Source organism: Canis lupus, chromosome 27 (assembly GCF_003254725.2).
Source record: "Canis lupus dingo isolate Sandy chromosome 27, ASM325472v2, whole genome shotgun sequence".
Classification (NCBI taxonomy): domain Eukaryota; kingdom Metazoa; phylum Chordata; class Mammalia; order Carnivora; family Canidae; genus Canis; species Canis lupus.
This window is the reverse complement of record NC_064269.1, coordinates 42226320-42246308: the sequence shown is the minus strand read 5'-3', so window position 1 is coordinate 42246308 and position 19989 is coordinate 42226320. Positions and strand designations below refer to the sequence as shown.

The window sequence follows — 19989 nt, the reverse complement described above, 5'->3', positions numbered from 1 at the left end:
CTCTTCCTCAGTCAACTCTGCAGCCCCAACATCACACACAGTCCCTAATCTGTGGTATTACTCAAATATTACTTTGGACTAACTTGTTTCAATCTTTTTGATCTGTCAATAATCTTTCCACTGCAACCAAGTACCAGCTCTATTATTTGACCTCTGAATTACTGCGAGGCTCAGTTAAAACAACAGATGACAAAGTTCTTGATAAAATCTAAAACTCTAAGCAAATGTAAGACATCAATATTTTTGCTGTTCCTGTGTGTCCACCAGCTCCTTGTCCTCCCCATCTCTCCATTCCCCAAGGCCCAGAAACATGTGTTGGCTTTTCTCACAAGACCTGTACTTCAAGTACATTTCTGTATTCCTTGCCCACCAAGCTCCTCGACACCACCCTTCACTCCCATTTTCCTCCTTGCAACAACCACCCCCGGCTGCATGGTATGCCCCACCTGCATACACACACACACACACACACACACACACACACACACATACCTTCTCCTCATCATCGCTGAAATAATTTATCCTCTCCAAGACAACCTTGATGAGTTGCTCCAGCCAGCTGTCATCATCAATGGCCACTAATGACTGACTTGAAAACTGAGTAAGAGGAAGGGAGAAGAGGACCACAGAGAACAGTGGCCAGGCTTTTCTGCCTCGTGCAAGTGGGTCAGAAAGAAGCAAAAGACAAGGAGAAATGGTCTGTAAATATGAAAAAACAGCTCAAGAAATGGGGAAGACCTGAAGTACCTAAGGGGGTTAGTCAGGGCTGGAGAATGGCAGTATAGTGACAATGATGGTAATGCCAACCATATGTGTGAAACCCTTTACAGTTTACAAGGCTCTCCCTCTCCTATGTTATCCTATTTAATTCTGGGAGGAATTATTTCCATTTTTCCAGATGAAGGAACTGATGCCTGCAAAGGCTAAATGACTTGCCCAAGGACACAAAGCTATGGCCCCATTCCCTTCCTCTTTCTTGACAGTAGGATTTTGAGGGTGTGGAGGGTAAGTTAAGGCTTAGGATATAGTCAAAGATCCTGATGCAGAGGCCAGGAGTCAAGGGTACCCAGAAAGAAGTCTCTTGAGTAGGGGGGTCCCTCAATCATGTCTCAGTCTCAGGGGGGTCTGGGGCCTCTTCTCCCTCAGGGTCCTGAAGAGGGAAAAGAAAGCAAGTATGGAGAAAGGTATGTCTCTTAGAGTACACACCTGGAGCAGCCTGTCCTCCCACTCCTCCTGATTCAGGTTCTTCTCAGTGTGATCTAGGAAAGGAGAGAGTATGAGGATCTGCCCGACCAGAAACCCCGTTAGGGAGAAAGAACCAACATTTAAATGCTATTCCAGGGGCTTTATGCCCATAATCTCATTTATTTTTCATCATGACCCTACAAGATAACTGTTCTCCCACTTTACAGAGGCTCCAGGAAAAGTAGGACTTTTCAAAGGTCAGACACACCCAGCTGCCAGGTTTTAGAGTAATGATACAAATCTGGGTCTCTCTGGTTCCAAAGCCCACACTCTTTCCTGATCTTCTGCCCACAAGAAGGGGGTGTTCTGAGACCTCTGGAGTCACAGAACTCTGTATTTCATATCTGCTCAGTGCAGAACATGGTCCAAATAAGCAGACCTATCCAAATGGCATCTCAGAAAGACAGAGACTGATCCCAGTTCTCCTCACCCCAAGGAAGATCCATTCTGCACCTTGGGACTTCATCTTTTCTGGATTGTGCCCCACTGCCCCAGCTCCATTCCTCCCACCTTTCAGCCAACACCTCACCATCCAGTATCTGCAACATCTGGGGGATCTTCTTCATCCACAGCTGGCCCACGCTCGAGTTGATAATGGGGTGCAAGGAAGTGATAGGATGCAGGGCATATAGTAGCCTTAGAGAGCTTACACCAAACTCCCCTTCTCTATAGGGCTTCACAGAAAGCACCTAAGAAACAAGAAAAGTAAACAGGAGGCAGAGAAAGGATTTAAGGAAAGAGAAGGAAGAAAATCAGAACAAATCCATAGAATGGTAGAGCTGAAGCTTAGACCCTTCCCATTCTTTTCCACCTGTGAGGTCCTACATGTTTTGCAAGATGCTCTCAAAACGTTGCCTCCTCTCTGACTCCTGAAGACCAAGTCAGACCCTTGCTCTTCCAAGATCCCATTGCAATCCGTGTATTCCTCTAACATCTATCACACTGCATTATGGATAGTTATGGCCAGGCTTGTCTTCCGCACTAAGACCATGAACACTTCAAGGGCAGTTCTACACCTTGTCTTTCCAAGTGTTCATAATGTCTAGAAAATAATTTCTGGGTAAACACAGAAACTCAGAACACACTTGCTGAGAAAATCAGAGATCCAGAAAGGCATGTGGACTTGTCCAAGATCAAGAGAGAACAGATCACAATAAGGCCACATAGGAGACAGGCCAGGCCTTCCCCCTTACCCTATCTTACCCTTGCCCTATCTTCAGGCCCCAGCACTATGCTCCCAGTTCCCTCCTCCAGGCTGTTTGGCTTTGATCACCTCTCCCCAAAGCCCCTTTGATCTTTGGCCCCACTCTTTATTCCATACCCAGCACAATGCCTGGAATAGAATAGTACTCAGTTATTCGTGGAATTAGGGGATGGATGGATAGATGGATAGATGGATGGATGGAAGGATGGATGGATGGGTAGTATTCATCCTGTACATTCATCACTTACCACAAGATGAGTCAGGAGTTTCTGTGGGGAGATGAATTGGGTAGCTGAGTCAAAGAGAGGATAAAAGAAGAGGACAGAGTCAATGCCAGCTCCAGAATGCCCAACCCCCAACCCACCCAGCAGCCCACCATCCATTCTTCAGGGGAGGAGAAAAAGCAAAATGGAGAGTGATTATTGGTGCCATTACCATAGGGATTGTGACATTATGACTTAGCCTAAAACCAAACCATTTTCAGTATAAAATACATGCACACACACACAACCCTTACACCTGTCAGAATGGCTACTATCAAAGACAAAAAAAAACAAGTATTGGCAAGAATATGGAGAAAAGGGAATGCTCATACACCATTGGTGGAAATGCAAACTGATGCGGCCACTGTGGAAAACAGTACGGAGTTTCCTCAAAAAAACTAAAAATAGGGAAGTCTAGTTGGCTCAGTGGTTGAGCGTCTGCCTTGGGCTCAGGTTGTGGTCCCAGGTCCGGGGATAAAGTCCTACATCAGGCTCCCTGCAGGGAGTCTACTTGTTCCTCTGTCTGTGTCTCTCTCTGTGTCTCTCATGAATAAATAAATAAAATCTTTTTTTAAAAAACCCCTAAGAATAGAAATCACATATGATCTAGTAATTCCACCAGTGGGTATTTACTCAAGGAAACAAAAACATTAATTTGAAAAGATAAATGTACCCTTATGTTTATTGCAGCACTATTTTTTAGCACTGTTTTTTTTTTTGAAGATTTTATTTATTTATTCATGAGAAATACACAGACAGAGAGGCAGAGACATAGGCAGAGGGAGAAGCAGGCTCCTCGCAGAGAGCCTGATGTGGGACTAGATCCCAGGACTCCAGGATCACACCCTGAGCCAAAGGCAGACGCCCAACTGCTGAGCCACCCAGGCGTCCCTACAGCACTATTTATAATAGTTAACAGGTGGAAGCAGCCTGTGCGTCCATCAATAGATGAATGGATAAAGAAGATGTGGTGTGTGTATACACACACACACACACACACACACAGGCACTGGAATATTATTTGACTATAAAAAAGAATGATATCTTGCCGTTTATGACAACATGAATGGACCTAGAGGGTGTTATGCTAAGTAAAAGAAGCCTGACAAAGAAAGATAAATACCATATGATTTCAATTATATGTGTAACCTACAAAACAAAACAAATGAACAAACAAAAATAGAAATAGAATCATAAAAACAGAGAACAACAGGTGCTTGCTAGAGGTGAGGGATAAGCAAGATAGGTGAAGGGTCATAAGAGGTACAAACTTCCAATTATAAAATAAATAAGTCATGGGGATGAAAAGTATAGAATAGTGAATATAGTCAACAATACTGTAATGATACTTATGGTGACAGATGGTAACAACACTTATCATAGTGAGCATAGAGTGATGTATAGAATTGTCAAATCACTACACTGTACACCTGAAACTAATAAAATATTGTATGTTACCTATGCTGCAATAAAAAAATGTTTGTTTTTTTTTAAAGATTTTATTTATTTATTCATGAGAGACAGACAGGGAGAGAGAGAGAGAGAGAGAGGCAGAGACACAGGCAGGGGGAGAAGCAGGCTCCACACAGAAGCCCGACATGGGACTCCATCCCAGGACTCCAGGATCATGATGCTCTGGGCCAAAGGCAGGCACTAAGCCACTGAGCCACCCAGGGATTCCCAAAAAAAATGTTTTAAGTAAATTGAGAGACTAGGGAAGAAGGGCACTGTCCCGCCAAAGCATGGTAAATGGTCACTACTTGTGAGTGCATTCTATTATTAGTCTGTATTTTGAAAGAATTTCCCACTATTTTGAGAAATTGTAATCACATTTTATCGAATATAGCCTTTCATATTTGAAAATCCTAGGTGCATCTTTTAAATGTCTATTGTTCACATTGATTATAATCAGAACTCTCAACACCGGGAAAGTAATTGGCTACCTTTCCTCCTTTTAAACCCTAAGAAAGAATGCTTATTTTCCAAACACACAAGCACCACCCCCAGTAATGTGCCAGACAGATTTCTTCACCCCAACTCTGACTCCTACTAGAGCCGGAGGTCAGGGATGGGGTGAGCACAAAGTGAGGCTCAGAGCTGGGGTGAAGGAAGAGCTAAGGGTCAGGAATGCCTCTGTACACATTACTTTGTAATTAACAACCAAGCTCTTCTATCTCTACTCCAGTGTTTCAAGACGAGGAATAAAGGCAAGAAGGATTTGTGTCGGGGGTTGCTCCCTCCCAGAGGAATCCCCTTTTCATCCATGTGAAGGGCCAAATGGCATCAAGCATCTGCCCCAACCCTTTGCTTTCCTCTTCCACCCTGGCCCAGGCTCATAGCCATGGCCTCCCCCCCGCACCCCCACCCCACAGCAGATCTGTACCTTCTCCCCACACCCATTATCACTTTGAGTCTCAGCCTGCCTCCCACTCTACCCTCCTGCCTGTGGCAACTGGCCCCCTCCACAGTCTCCCCCACCTGTGTACTTACGGCTCAGGTGGAAGCTGCTGAGGTAGGGCACCTGGCCCCGGGACCGGGCCCTCAGAGCCATTTTTGTAGCTGTCTTACTCAGCAGCACAAAGGCCAAGGTGTTGCTGGGTTGGCACGCCAAGGTGATCAGTTTGGGCAAGGACACCTGGCAGATGTGGCAAGAGATTCAACGTCAAGCTCCAAATCAGCCCCCACCGTAAGTTCTCCAGCCCTGTGGCTTTGTCTTCCTTTCCCAGAGGGTCATTTGAGACCTATGAGCACAGCCTATATCCCATCCCATTCATAGTTCCCCTTCTCTCTCACCCTCTCTTCCTTTTTACTTCATGTTGGCAAAACATAACCAATGTCCTAATTAAAATTACAGCAGGAAGGATATGATCAAATAGAGGGGCTTCTTGAAATTTGGAATTGTGTGACTTGTAATCGCTTCCACTAGGGAACATTGCAGGGGCAGAAGACATGGTAGTGGTCAGGACACAGTTTGCCAGGAGGGAGAGGAAGTCTCTGGGAAGAAGAGTAAATCACAGCTGTCCTTTTCCTCCCACGGCCCCTGACTCAACTCTGACCCATACAACAACTCATAGGAGTCTCCAAGAATCCTTAGAGGTTGCCAAGAGGAGGCAGGGTGGATAATCACCTGCTGGTGTTTTGTTTTGTTTTGTTTTGTTTTGTTTTGTTTTGTTTTGTTTTGTTTTACAGGAGAGCAAATTACTCAAGATTTTATAGCCAGAAACTGGCCAAGCAGGACCCAGGCTAAGGCTTCCAGGTCTACTATCCAGTGATCCTCTGCTCCACTGAGCCACTTTTCAGAGGAGCCCCAGGCAGTTGAGTGGGAACAGATGGAGGTGGGGAGCATGCAAAGGACAGTACGGGGGCTAGACGGAGTGGGGGATGAGGAGGGCCAGGCAGAAAGAATGCAATCTGGGGATCAAGGTAGTGATCTGGGCAGCCCGGGAAGGAGGAAATGGAGAGGCTTCTTTGACTCTAGCTGTTTGTACCATCTGTAGGATTTTGGAACACAAAATTTGGATGTCCTCTTCATTCTGGAATAAGAAAAGGAAAGATTTACTATATTTTTTAAAGATTTATTTATTTATTTATTTATTTATTTATTTATTTATTTATTATAGAGAGAGGGAGAGAGAGAGAGGCAGAGACACAGGCAGAGGGAGAAGCAGGCTCCATGCAGGGACCCCGACGTGAGACTCGATCCCAGGTCTCCAGGATCACACCCTGGGCCAAAGGCAGGCGCCAAACTGCTGAGCCACCCAGGGATCCCCAAGAAAAGGAAAGATTTAAATCTGAAACCAGTGCTAGCTGAGTCTTCTGGTACAAGGCCTCCACTGACTCAGAGTTTTAGATGCCAAAGCTCCTTCCCACTGTGCCAACCATGTCCTTTTCTTCTTTCCCTTCTGCTCCCAAGCCTACCCTTCTCTTGCTCCCATCCTCTGATCACTCCCAGCCTGGCCCCTGCTCACTGAGCAGTCAGACTCGCTGAGCCTGATGACATAGTTGATGATGAAGTTCCCCTGGGGCAAGGCCAAGTAGTCATGCTGGCCCAGCATCTCAATGAAGTTCAGGAGGGCCTTCTGTACCTGTGGGGGTGAGATAGGAAGACACATCAATATGGCCCTTCATGTTCCAGGTGACAATGCAGAGGACCAGAGCAGGTGAGGGGTATCTTCAAGGGACTCAGATCTCCCAACTTCAAGCCCAGTGTGACTCTTCACCAGCCACTGAACCTGACCACCCTACTCCAGTCTGAAGTTCTAGCCCATTTCAGTTCCTACCATCCTCCTGAAGAACTGTAAGCACTGATATTGCCCACACCATAACTAAGATAAGAAATTGGCAGAAGGATTGGGTAGGGAGAGATCAGAGTTCAGGAAAAGTTCTGGCCTTCATAGAAAAGCCAGGAATGAATCCCACAAGTTCTAAGGACCTGGCCTTCAAGATCTCAGTCTCTCTGCCAACCTGCTGAAGATTTAGGACTTTTTAGGGATGATGTCATTGTCCACTTGGCACCCTAAACCACTGCTCTTCTCCTCCCTGTCCTACATGATTCAGAGCTGGGAGCCGTCTCTGATGCCTCCAATGCTGGCAAAGCTTGTAAAAAATATGGCTTCTCAGACCCCATCCTAGATATGACATTTGAGGTCTTCCCTCTCCAAGTAAATTGAATTTTTAGGGAGCAGAATTAGTATTCTTTAGAGCTTTGGGTCCCCACTGACAAGCCTCAGCAAATAAGTTGGAACTACCTGTCCACTTCTTAAATCCTCCTCAGGCTCTGAAAAGCCCAAATGGAACTCATGGGGAGAGTGTGAGGCCAGGAGGGGGTTAGTCAGGGGATTCCTTACCTCTCTCCTCATCCACGAACCACTGTCCCCTCACCATTTTACCCAAGTTCAAGGTCTCAAGAAAGCAATTACCCTCCCAGCCCAAACATTCAGCCCTTCTGCTCACTGGTTTGAGATCCTCCTGGATCATGATTATCACTGAATGCATCACTTCACTCTGCAGTTGCTCTGTCTGGGGCACTAGAAAAAAGACACATGCAACTGGGGATCAGTTTCCTCCCACCTCCTCTGTTGTTTGAGGAGGCACAAGAAGACAGACAGGTGGGAGGAATTTCAGGTACTGTCCTGGTCTTCAAAGGCCAGGTAGAGACCCCAGAGATTATCTCCATCACCCCTCTGCTTCAAACCAGACTAAAGAGTGACCTAAAAACAGGATTTTCATCAAGCTGGCATAGGAGCCCCAGTCCTTTCTGGCATCCTGTGACTGCCTACCTCTCCAGTCAAGCTGTTCCCCCTCCCCGTAAATCTCGACCTTTAGAACTATGACCACTGCTCTTCTTTTTGTGAATTCCCTCTCCCAACTCACCATTATAATCTCTTTCCCTGCTCTGAGTACATGTCCTACACAGAGCCCATCCCATTTCCTGATTGACCCCCTCTATATTCCAATTACACATAACTATGGTCACATTTAAACAACTTTTCACATGTTTTCTTGCATTGTTTCACTGTCTGAACACCCTTATATTCCCTACTCAGTAGCAAACTGCTTGAGAGCAAGGACTACATGTCATTTAAGTGTTAATGTGTAGTGCCTTGCATTGTGCTAAGCACACAGCGAAGGTTTGGCAAACACTTGATTGGAGTCGAAGCTTATTCCCCAAGATAATAATCATAGGCTAATCCATTATAAAACTGACTGCATAGTGGGAGCTGGTCTAAGCACCTCACGTATATCTTCTCATTTAATTTTCACTAAAAACCCTAAAGGTAGGTATTAATATTACCTCCATTTTCAGAGCTATTTTCAGGTGAGAAAATAGAGGTACCGACTAAAAGCAATCTTCCCCAGTTTGCACAGCTAATAAGAAGTGAAGCCAAGATTTATACCTATTGAGTTTACTATGAGTTTGCATTAACTTTAAAACTGTGCCTTTAACTTCCACATGGGACTGTCTCCTAGCAAAAAGAGCTCTCATAGGAAAGAAGATTCCCAGGACCAGGCCAATTCCCACTCACCTTCCTGGAACACATGCATGAAAACTTGAAGGGCTGATACTATCTTGGCTGGATCACTGGTTTGCATGTTCTTTCGTATTAAGGGTATCACCTGATCGTTGTATAACTGGACTATCAGAAGGGTGCAAATACAAGGGAATCAAGGGTATGTTTAAGTAGCAAGTGGTAAGTAGAAGTAAATCATGCTTATAGCAAATCATGATGCCATGAACTAGATAGATTAGGGTCCTTTAGGTTGGAGAAAAGAAGGAGGAAAAAAGAGAGTCAGCGTTTGTCTAGCATTTACCATGTCCCAAGCATGGGGCCAGATACTTTCCCTGAGCTGGGCCCTATCTCTCCTCGCCTGCTCCACCCTGGGCCCTCCCATAGGTCAGCACACCTCTCCTGATTATCAGTGTTGAAAAATTACAAGATCACCTTTCTAAGCTGGAGATCAGTGAAGGAGAAAGGGAAGCCAATTTAGGTGAAGGGACTGGAGCTATGTCTATACCCCTGGAGATTCACTGTGTTTCAAGCAAAGCTCACACAGATTACTTTGCATCTTGTCTAGAAAGATGGAAGCCCCTTATGGGAACCTAGGTCCCTGCTCCAGTCCAGGGACTGTGATCCTGAGTGCCCACCCACACAAATACCTGGATTTAGAGAACTGTTAACTTACTCAGGTTGTAGAAAGACCTCAGGGCAAGGCTGTGGTTCTGTACAGAGAGAGAATCTGAGTCCTTGACTGTTTCACTCAGCTGTGGGGAGACCAAGGCCATTAGATCTGGGAGGACTGAAACTAGGGGCCATGGGTGTGGATCAGGAAACAAACGCATGCATCCGTGGAAGGGATGGTGCTTAGCCATAAGGGAGGACAGGAAAACAGAACCAGGAATCCACATTCCCAGCCCCAAAGGGAAGAAGACAGTGGCAAACAAATTAAACATAAAGAAAGTAACACTTTTTTACAAAATGTTCAATTGTCCTCTTCCTACTCTAGGCTGCAATACAGAGGGCCTGACATTTCCCACAGGCATGATAGAGTAGTTTGAACGTTCTGCCCTTTAACCAGAGATTAGGGGGAGCAACAAAAGTCTGTGACCTTCAAGAAATACACAGAATGTACCCAATTTACCTCATGGAGAATATCCCAGTCTGTGCCCAGAATCTGGGTATTTACTTGTTCCAGAGAAACCTGAGATGTGTATGGTTAAGGTCACCATGTGAAAGATACCTGCATTTGTGGAGGTTGTGACCTGGGCTAGGGTAGCCATCACCTCCAAAGAAGAGAGAAAGAGCAAGCCCAGGATTCTTCTAGCCCCACAGCACTCACCTGTTCGAACAGCATGCCTATAATATTTTCCAGCTGGGATTCCAAGTTTATACCTCCATAGCCACTAAGAGCCAGAGCCTCCGTAAGTTGGCAGATACACTGTGTGCATAAGGACAGAGTAAGCAGAAGTTAGCCCAGACTTTCCACAGCCTCAAAAGAAATCCTCTGTCCTCACAGCTTCTCTTCAAGGATGGCCCCAAGTCATCAGAGTTTCACACTGTGCTCTTGGACCTCCCCCAAAAAAGCTCAGGGTCTAGTTCTTTCATAGCCAAATATAGCCATCAACCTGCCCTTCCACTTTGCCCGGTAAGCTACACTTATTTCCAAATAATCTCATTATTACACAGAAACCTTTAGGGCACTTCATTTCAAGTATTGGCTGACTTCAAAGGAGCAGGATAAATTAATCATCGCCAAAGCAAAAACTGGTTTTATGGTTCTGTGACTTTCAAAATTCTGAAAACCAAGTCTAAAAGTCTGTTTCTACTTTCTACCTAATGGATTCTCTTATTTTGTGGGTTCTTTTTATTGCTGGTATGAGAGTTCTACAAATAACCTTAGTTTTCACATGTGTAAACACTCCATTTGATTTTCTTAAAACAGGTTTATTGACAATTAATTGACACACAAAAAATTGTACATATATATAGTGTACAATTTAATAAGCTTTGATAAATGTATAAACTTATGAAACCATCACCACAATTAACATAATGAACATATCCACCACACCTAAAGTTTCCTCTTATATCTTTGTAATTCCTCCTTCCCTCCCCTCCCAGGACCTTTCCTTTCCCCGGGTGAACACTGACTTGCTTTCTGCCATTACTGACCTATCATTTCCTTTATAAGAAACTGCAAAACTGTTTTCCAAAGTAGTTTGCCAATTTAATCCTAACAGATATGTAATAGCATCTCATGGTGATTTTGAATTCCCTAACGTCTATACAATGTTGAGCAACTTTTCCTGTGCTGACTTGACATCCTCATATCTTCTTTGGTGAAGTATATATTCAAGGTTTTTTTGCCCACTTTTAAAATTATTTGTATTGGGTTTTGAGGGTTCTTTATATATTCTGGATGTCTACGTGATTTGCAAATATTTTCTCCCAGTCTGAGGCCTGTTTTTTCGTTCTAATAGTACCTTTCTAAGAACAGAAGTTACTCACTTCAATGAAGTCCACTTTACTCATTTGTTCTTTTATGGATCATGTTGTGGCTAAGATATCTTTGCTTACCCCCAGTTCACACAAATTTCTCCTGTTTCCATCTAGAGCTTTGCTAGTTTTAGGGTTTACATTTAAATATGAGCCATTTTGAGTTAATTTTTGTACATGGTATGAGATGTGGAATGAAGTTTATCCTTTTGTGTATGGATAACCAAATGTTCCAGCACCATTTGTTGAAGAGACTATCCTTTTTCCAAAGAATTGCCTTTTCACCTTTGCCAAGAAAATCAATTGACAGTAAATATGTAGCTCTATTTCTGGAATCTCCACTCCACTTATCCATTCATCTGTCTTAATGCCAGTACTATAGTCTCCATTGTTGTAGTTTTATAAGTCGTTCTTCTTTCTGTAAACTTTTTTGGCTATATTGGGTCTTTTGAATTTCCATATGAATTTTAGAATTAGCTTGCTAGGATTTTGATTGGGATTGCAATGAATCTGGGGCACCTGGCTGGATTAGTTCCATCAGTGGAACGCATGAGACTCTTGATCTTAAGGTTAAGGGTATAAGCCTTATGTTTAATATAGAGTTTACATAAAAATGAGATTTAAAAAAAGTATTGCAATGAATCTGCAGATCAACTTGGGAAGAATTGATACCTAATCAATATTGGATCTTGGTACGTGAATACTGCATATGTTTCTATTTATTTAAGTCTTCTTTAATTTTCCTCAGCAATGATTAGCAGTTTCCAATGTACATGTATTACCTATCTTTTTTCAGATTTATTCCTAAGCATTTCATATTTTTATACAGATTATCATGTTACCTGTAAATAAAGACAATTATACTTCCTTTCCAATCTGTGTGCCAATTGGGTCAACTTGTTTGATAGTGCTCAGATCTTACATACACTTTCTGATCATCTCTCATTCTATCAATTGTTGAAGAGGGATGTTTAAATCTCATTAGCTATAACTCTTTGTTATTTTAGTGGTTGCTACAGGGTTTATAGCATATATTTTTAACTTATCCCAGTCAATTTTCAAGTGATATTACATGATTTTATGTACACTAAGTATAGGTATACTTACACTACACTTTGTGCTATTGTTGTCATATATATATATTTATATATTTTAAAGATTTTATTTATTTACTCATGAGAGACACAGAGAGAGAGGCAGAGACACAACAGAGGGAGAAGCATGCTCCCTGCAGGGAGCCAGATGTGGGACTCAATCCCTGTTGTCATCCCTGTTGACATCTCGATCCCTGTTGACATCCCTGTATGACAACTCGATCCCTGTTGTCATATATATATATATATATATATATATATATATATATATATTAAAGATTTTATTTATTTACTCATGAGAGACACACAGAGAGAGGCAGAGACACGACAGAGGGAGAAAGGGAGAAGCAGGCTCCCTGCAGGGAGCTAGATGTGGGACTCGATCCCTGGACCCCAGGATCATGCCCTGAGCCAAAGGCAGACGCTCAACCACTGAGCCACCCATGCATTCCTGTTGTCATATATTTTACTTCTATCTGAAATAAACTCCACACTACATTGTTATAACTTTTGCTTAAATAGTTACCTTTTAAAGAGATTTTTTAAATAAGGAAAAATATGTATTTACTCACACAGTTACCATTTCTGGTTCTCTTCATTCTTTTGTATAAATTCATAATTCCATCTGGTATCATTTTCCTTGTGCCTGAAGGACTTCTTTTAACATTTCTACTGAGTCTACTGGTGATGAATTATTTCAGTTTCTTTATATGTGAAAAAAATTTTTTTCATTCATTCTGAAATATATTACCACTAAGCACAGAATTCTAGGATATAGTGTTTTACTTTCAGTACCTTGAATTCTACTATGTTCTCGCTTCCATTATTTCCAATGAGAAATAGGCTATTGTTTGTTTTTGTTTTTGTTTTTACTTTCTGCATTTAAGATTTTCTCTTTTTCACTGGTCTTGAGAAATTTGATTATGGTATGGCTTGGTGTGGTTATTTTTATATTTCTTGTGTTTGGAGTCCACTTAGTGCCTTGGAAATGTGAATTTATCATTTTATTCAGATTTGGAAATTTTCAACCACTATTTCTTCAAATATTTTTTTCTGTCTTTCCCCTTTTTGGTGGGACTTTTACTAAACATAAATTAGGCTGCTTGAGGTTGTCCATATCTCACTGAAGCTTCTTCCTTCTCCTCCTTTTTATCACTGTTTCATTTTGTATAATTTTTATTGCTATGTCTTCAAGTTAATCAATCTTTTCTTTTCCAATCTAGCTTTCAAACCTACAGAGTTACAGTTATAATACCTTTTTTAATGTTCTTGTCTGCTATTTCTAACATCTGTGTGAGTTCTGGGTCAGTTTGGGTTGATTTTTCTCCCTATTATAAATCAGTTTCCCACACCTTTGCATGCCTGGTGATTTTTTATTTAAAGCCATTCGTAGTGAATTTACCATATTGAGTGCTGGATATTTTGTATTCCTATACTCTTGAATTTCTTCCAGGATGCAGTTACTTGGAAATAATTTGATTTGGGGTGGGGGTCTTGCTTTTAAGATTAGTTAGACCATAACAGTAGTCAGCCTGTTCTTAATTTTGCCCTACCTTCTCAGTATTTGACCCAATGCCTGTGAATTATAAAAGCTTCAGGCTGATTGGTGGGAACAGGCACTATTCCTGGTCCTGTGTAAGTGCCGGCTACTGTTCTCTCAATTCTTTGTTCTTTTCCTCATCTGAGACAGTTTCCTCACATGCATGTACTGTTTAATATTCTGCCCTGTAAACTCTAGGTGCCTTGGCCTCCTGGATTTTCATTGCCATCTTGTAAACTCAGGAAGTCCACCAGACTCTTTCTTGAGTTTTTTTCCCCTATGCCACCACCTGGAAATTCTCCTAAGAAAATTAGGTGGGGCAATAGGGCTCACTTCATTTCTTTCCTGATCCTCAGGAATCACTGTTCTTTGTTACCTGATGTCCAATGTTTTAAAAACCATCATTTCATATATTTTATCCAACTTTTTAGTTGTTTCAAGCAAGAGGGTAAATTTGACCCCAGTTACTCCATCTTTACCAGAAGCAGAAATTCCTCCACTGGGTTTTGGATATTCAACATTTCCTTTCCTTTCGTATACCTGATGGATTCCCATCACGGCCAGCTCGTTAAAATAGAGTTGGTTAGTGCTGGTTGATGTCCGAACAAAATTATGCTATGGACTGACAACTATCTTGATTCTTAATCACCATCCCCTGGAGTGAGAGAGGAGGAGGAGGGAGAAGGGGAAAGGGGGTTGTCAAAAACATTTCCACCGTCAGCCAAGATGGAGGGTAGACTATCCACCTACACAATCTGCAGACTGATAGTTGGGATACAAATTTCATCCTCTAACTGGCTAATTGGCTACACAGAACAAACCTTTGTTATGAATTCATAGACCTTACTCTAGGCAACACACAGACATGTGCCAGGAGGGAGAGTAAACAAGAGATTGTGTGGTTGGTCCACTAATACGCAAAACTTAGAAAACCTATGTGAGAAAGGTCATCTCTTTCTCACGAGGAAAGTGCATTTGAGGTAGTGGTGCAATGGTAGACTGCAAACTGTAGTCCCTGGAAACTCGATGCTAAGGAGTGTTGCACTATTTAAAAAAAAACATTCCTCATCTTGGAAATTCACAAATGCACATTAGCATATTTAGCAACCCTGAAAAATATGCCTCTCAGATGCCTATTCTGAGGTGCATAATTGACCATTATCTCCAGCTGTCATGCTCTAAAATCCATTACTGTGTTAAAACTGAAGCCAGCTCCCCACAGGTTTCTCCCAGCCAGTGACGGAGTATGGCAGCCCATTAAGGCAGGCCTACTCCTTCAAGACATGGGACTTTTCTGATGAGTGACTTTAGTTTAGTGACTCCCTGTTGGCCTTACTGAAACTTTCTTAGAATTACACTGTAGGGGTGCCTGGGTAGCTCAGTGGTTGAAGGTCTGCTTTTGATTCACGTCATGATCCTGGGGTCCTGGGATGAAGTCCTGCATGGGGATCCCTGGAAAGATTCAGCTTCTCCCTCTGCCTGTGTCTCTGCCTCTCTCTGTGTGTCTTCAATGAATAAATAAATAAAATCTTAAAAAAAAAAAAAAGAACTACACTGTAATCTAAGACCTGCCTCTCTTTTCCCCTACCCTTCCTTTCCTCTTTCCCTTTCTCCTTATCAAATGTCAGACATACATCACAATCTGATGGCTCCCAACTTCCTCTGGCTCCCTCGCAGTTTTCCCTATTTTCAATGTTCCTTCAATAGATCTCCTGCACCTAATCCGTGTTGGTATTTGCTTCTTGGAGGACAAGACTAGCCTACATATTGAAGGCTCTAAGAAATCCTACATTTAAGATATTTAAGACATTTAATTCTAATGCAGTATTTCCCACCCGTTTTACTAAATAACACAGCTTGTTTTTGTGGAATACCCATTAAAAGTTGGAGGGAATTTGGTTTAAGGAATGCCACTCAAATGGAAGAAGGACTGAAATAACGATCAGAAATTTTGGGTTCTAGTTCTGCTCCTAAAAATACGTAATATTAGTATAATAATTCTAAGGTAGGCAGAATTCTGTGATGGCCACCCAAATTCCAGGCCCCTTCTCCCAGTTATTCAATTAAGGTGTTGATATGAAGGGACTTTGCAAATGTAATTAAGGTCCCACACTAGCTGACCTTAAAACAGATTATCCAGGTGGGCTTGATCTACTCTTATGAGCCATTTAAATATGAATCTAGAGGTCAGAGACAAGAAAGAGAGATTATTCAAAAGGCTAGACAAATTCAACGAATATGCATAGTGAAATTCCAATAAAACCTTATTTTACAAAAACAAGCTTCAGGCTGGATTTGGCCTGTGGGCCATGCTTTGCAACCCCAGCATTAACTACTCAATAAATGTGGAAAACATAAATTAGTTAAATTATCTTCTCACCCCATTCCAATCACCTGAGAAATGTAGAAAGGTACCACTTTTGCAGATATCAAAGTCATTAACCATCGGGTTAACCGGTTTACTTGGTTCTTGAGTTTGGATGGTGGCATGAGGAAGAAGAGGTGGCCAGTTATCACCAGAGCTTGCTCTGTCACCTGTGCCCAAGGAGACATAACAAACTTGCCTCAGCTCAGGGATGAAGGCAAGACAGTTTCTTGGGGGCTTTTCCTTATTCATCTTTGTATTCCCAGAGCCTAGCATAATGCCTGCCTAAGAGTAATAATCAGTAAATGTAAATTGCTTAATTGCATACTTAACAAATATGTGACTGGACAGTAGCATTTTCTGACAGTATCCTTTTCTGGAGAATGGGAAGAGGAGCCTGAGGAAAATCACTCTTCTCTTTTGGAAGAGCCATTTAAGTTATCCTTCCACCAGTAAGTACACAGACATGGCCCTGCCCCATCTTTTGCTCAAGACTTACTCCTTCAGTGATCCATCCAACCCCACTATCTCCAACTCCCACCTTGTTGTTGCTCTTCAGGGACCAACGATTGAAGAGAAGCCGGAGGGTGAGGTAAGCCTTGAGGGATGCTGCCTCTTGTGTGATGTCCATTATTTCATCTTCTTTAGTACCCAGATCCAGATGTTTCCGGACACTGATAACCAATGCTTTGAGCACTGTGAGGGGTGCAGGGAGTTTGAGCTGCCCCTCCCCATTTTCCTCCCCACGAAGGGCAACATACACACATATGGGCATAGTCCTCTCATCCCCACCCTGAAAGGGTTTATGGTGCCCTATGGCGGGAAATGCCAACCCATTCACCACCTCCCCAACTATCTTTCCTATCTGACCACACATAGTCCACCCAGAAGGGGAAGGGAAAGTGGTTGAGGATATCAACACCCACAGCATCGCTATCAAGCCTGGTCCTTGCTCCACACCAGGCTAAGAAGTCAGATGGAGAAGAGCAGCTGCTAACACCTGGCCTGCTCTCAGCCTTTCCTGTCCCTTCCTAGCTTTCTGGGATCCTTATTCAGGGATTTTTGTTCTTCTTTCCTCCCTCCCTGATTCCAATGGACTCTTCCCCAGACCCTTCTGACTCTTACCATGACATATTGCCAACATGTCAGCCTCCGTTTGGGCCACCCTCAGAAGGCGTAGGATATATTCCCATGTGATACCAATATAGGGGGCTGCACCTAAGAGGGAGAGCATAGGAAAGGTACCTGTATGCCAGGGAGGGGAGCATCCTAGCCTTAGTGCAGGAAACTTTATAGATTGGGTCCAGGAGGCCTGGTTTCTGATCCTAGCTCTGCCTTCAGAGTCTGGGCAACCTGGAACAAGTTATTTAATTTAACTGAGTTTCAGCTTCTTAAACTGTTAAACAGGAGTACAGTTCCTGATGTGACTACTGCACAGGGCTGCTGGGAAGATTAAGCTCAATACTAGATGTTAGTAGAGCATACACATGCAAGGTATTGGTACACTCTCTTCTAGGGACCCTTAGGAAATAAAGAGCTATGCTGTCTGAAGTGGATGTGAAACTGTTTGCCTTGACTAGATGCAAACAGGAGACATGTTTCCAGCTTCTCTTGTTGTGTCCTCTGAGCTTGCTGTGCAGCCCAAACCACAAGCCTTGTCATTTTGAACCTAATTCCCAGAGGGCAAACTTACTCCCCTCTGGCTCTCTTTGGCCCCAGTTCCAAATGATAAAGAAAAGGTGGGTCACTGCCACTAGCGCACTGACTTGACTGTTTTTTTCACACTTTGTGACTGGGAGAGGGGAGCAGAATGGGTAAGAGAGCCACCACCATCACCAGTAGCCACCAGGACAGAGTTTGTATGGTGATTCTCTGCCTCATCCTGCTACTCTATTACCTTCCAAGCCTCTAATCAAATTCAATACTGCAGGTTCCCTTAAATAAAACACTCTTAGCTTCCTCCTTGCCTCTCCCCACCACTGTTGAATGGGGCTTTCTATTCTGCCTTCTATCTCCACCTGGAGTCTTCTTTTCCAGCTCCACAGTCGCTCATGCCCTTATATGTCCTACTATGCCATTCTTGGTCTCCAAAAACTCCCTCCTGAGTTCCCAGCAGCTCAACAAGGATCCTAGTTTGTCCCCCTCCCACCTACACATAGACACCCATGACTGAACTAAGTGGAAATGTCCAGTGAGAGAAATCAGGAGGATAAAGCTAATCTAGAGCACATACAATGCCCCCGCCCCCTACTGCCCCTGTCCTCTTCTCAGACTAACTCATACTATACCCTGGAAGAAGATGAGTCTCCCCACTGCAATCAGGAGGCAATTTGGGGGCAGGTTGTTGTGCCATCTGTCCCACAATTTGAAGATGACTATTCCTGGAGACTGGAACCCCAGAGCCGTTAGGATCCCAGTACATAACTCCTCCAGTTCTCCCTGTGGCTTCTGGAAAGAGAAAGACTAACTGTTCCAAAGCTAATCCAAGATGAGTGCCATATCTTCTGAGAATCAGCTTTGGTCAATAAGTGATTATTCTCCATTTGGAAAGCAAGAGCTCACCTACCACCCTATCCAATATATACCTTCCCAGTGATGGAGGGCTGGAGCTTCCTAGAGTGTGCAAAGGACGGGTGGACAAGAAATGTGCAGTCTCTGTGTTAGGGTAGAAGTGGGGATTGAAGTTCAGAGCACAAGATTCCTCTACAGCAACAAGTGAATCATCAGGAATGTGAATGGATAAATTATGGAAGCAACTTTGGAAGTCCTTGGCAGGTCAGGAGTTTTGATCAGAAGACAGGCATGCCAAGGAAGGCAGGTACACCAGAAAAAAGATACCTCATAGGTAGGTAGTTAACCAAGAAAATAAGAAACCAGATTAACCCAGTGTCAGGAAAGTAACTATAAAGTATAGGTAGGAATCATGAATGTTCAGTCTAAAGATGGGCTAACACACAGGTAGGTAGATTCAAATAGTTGACTAAATAGAGTGAGATGATTAGTTGAGTTGCAATAACAAAGGTTACTGCCTAAGGTATCCTAGGATACACTCTGAAAACCAGGTCAGACTTTGAGCCCAATAACCCAAATCCTTCCCCCCTTTCCATCTCACATCTCCTACCTCATCACTTTACTTCACCACTGTATCTTCTAATTCTGTCTAGGTCACAATTCTTGAGATATCCTCAGAGTGCTAGATATGGACTCTAGCAAACTGTTTAGAAACAAAACACTCATATCCCAGATACCACTTAGTTTTCAAGTGCCATCATCCACCAGAAAGAACTCCTAGGCTCAGACCTGGGATGCTTTTTTCCCCCAAAGCCCCCAGCCCAGAGGCACATGCTCCTCACCATTGTTCTCAGGTAGTCAACGATGGTATCTGTCACTTTCTGGCATAGTGAAGTTGCCATCTTGTTATTTAGGATTTTGACTTTCAGCAACTTGAGAGTTTGTAAGACATTATCTGTTGACAACTATAGGAGAGAGGAGACTCAAGAAGAAAGAAAGGTTGAAGGGTAAAGATAATAAAGAGAGCAATGATCCCTGGTAGAAAAAGGAAGGGAGGAGTGAATCTAGGAAGAGAATTAAAGCTGGATCAGGGATTAAGGGGATGGAAAAGGTATATGGATCAGAGTAGGGACACAGGAATTAGACCTGGAGCTATGAATGGATTGAACCAAGTAGTGCTCAGCTGACTGGTAATTTTTCCCACTCTCCTGGCACAATGAGTGTATACCCAACCAGCTACCTTGATGGAGCCAGTAAGATGTCTGAGATGTC

The 19989-nt window shown here is 43.0% G+C and overlaps 1 protein-coding gene across 16 annotated transcripts in view; it reads right to left on the bottom strand.

Moving 5' to 3' along the window:
* LOC112669020 (maestro heat-like repeat-containing protein family member 1) overlaps window positions 1-19989 on the bottom strand; it is a 72066-nt gene that overhangs the window by 45890 nt on the left and 6187 nt on the right. For 10 of the 16 annotated variants that reach the window (XR_003142010.3, XM_025461794.3, XM_025461802.3 and 7 more), the window contains exons 4-19: window positions 19560-19682; window positions 18495-18654; window positions 17452-17559; window positions 16748-16902; window positions 16236-16376; window positions 10051-10149; window positions 9397-9475; window positions 8739-8849; window positions 7666-7739; window positions 6681-6797; window positions 6201-6245; window positions 5203-5347; window positions 2698-2741; window positions 1775-1934; window positions 1207-1259; window positions 493-597 (exon numbers count right to left, since the gene is read on the bottom strand). Coding sequence is in view for 15 of the 16 variants with exons in the window: in XM_025461794.3 (XP_025317579.3) it covers window positions 493-597; window positions 1207-1259; window positions 1775-1934; window positions 2698-2741; window positions 5203-5347; window positions 6201-6245; window positions 6681-6797; window positions 7666-7739; window positions 8739-8849; window positions 9397-9475; window positions 10051-10149; window positions 16236-16376; window positions 16748-16902; window positions 17452-17559; window positions 18495-18654; window positions 19560-19682 (1719 nt within the window). In the remaining variant the exon portion in view is untranslated. Of the gene's footprint in view, window positions 1-492; window positions 598-1206; window positions 1260-1774; window positions 1935-2697; window positions 2742-5202; window positions 5348-6200; window positions 6246-6680; window positions 6798-7665; window positions 7740-8738; window positions 8850-9396; window positions 9476-10050; window positions 10150-15962; window positions 16001-16235; window positions 16377-16747; window positions 16903-17331; window positions 17425-17451; window positions 17560-18494; window positions 18655-19559; window positions 19700-19989 lie in introns of those variants that run through there. The other 6 variants (XM_035706811.2, XM_025461795.3, XM_025461791.3 and 3 more) reach the window with 6 other exon arrangements.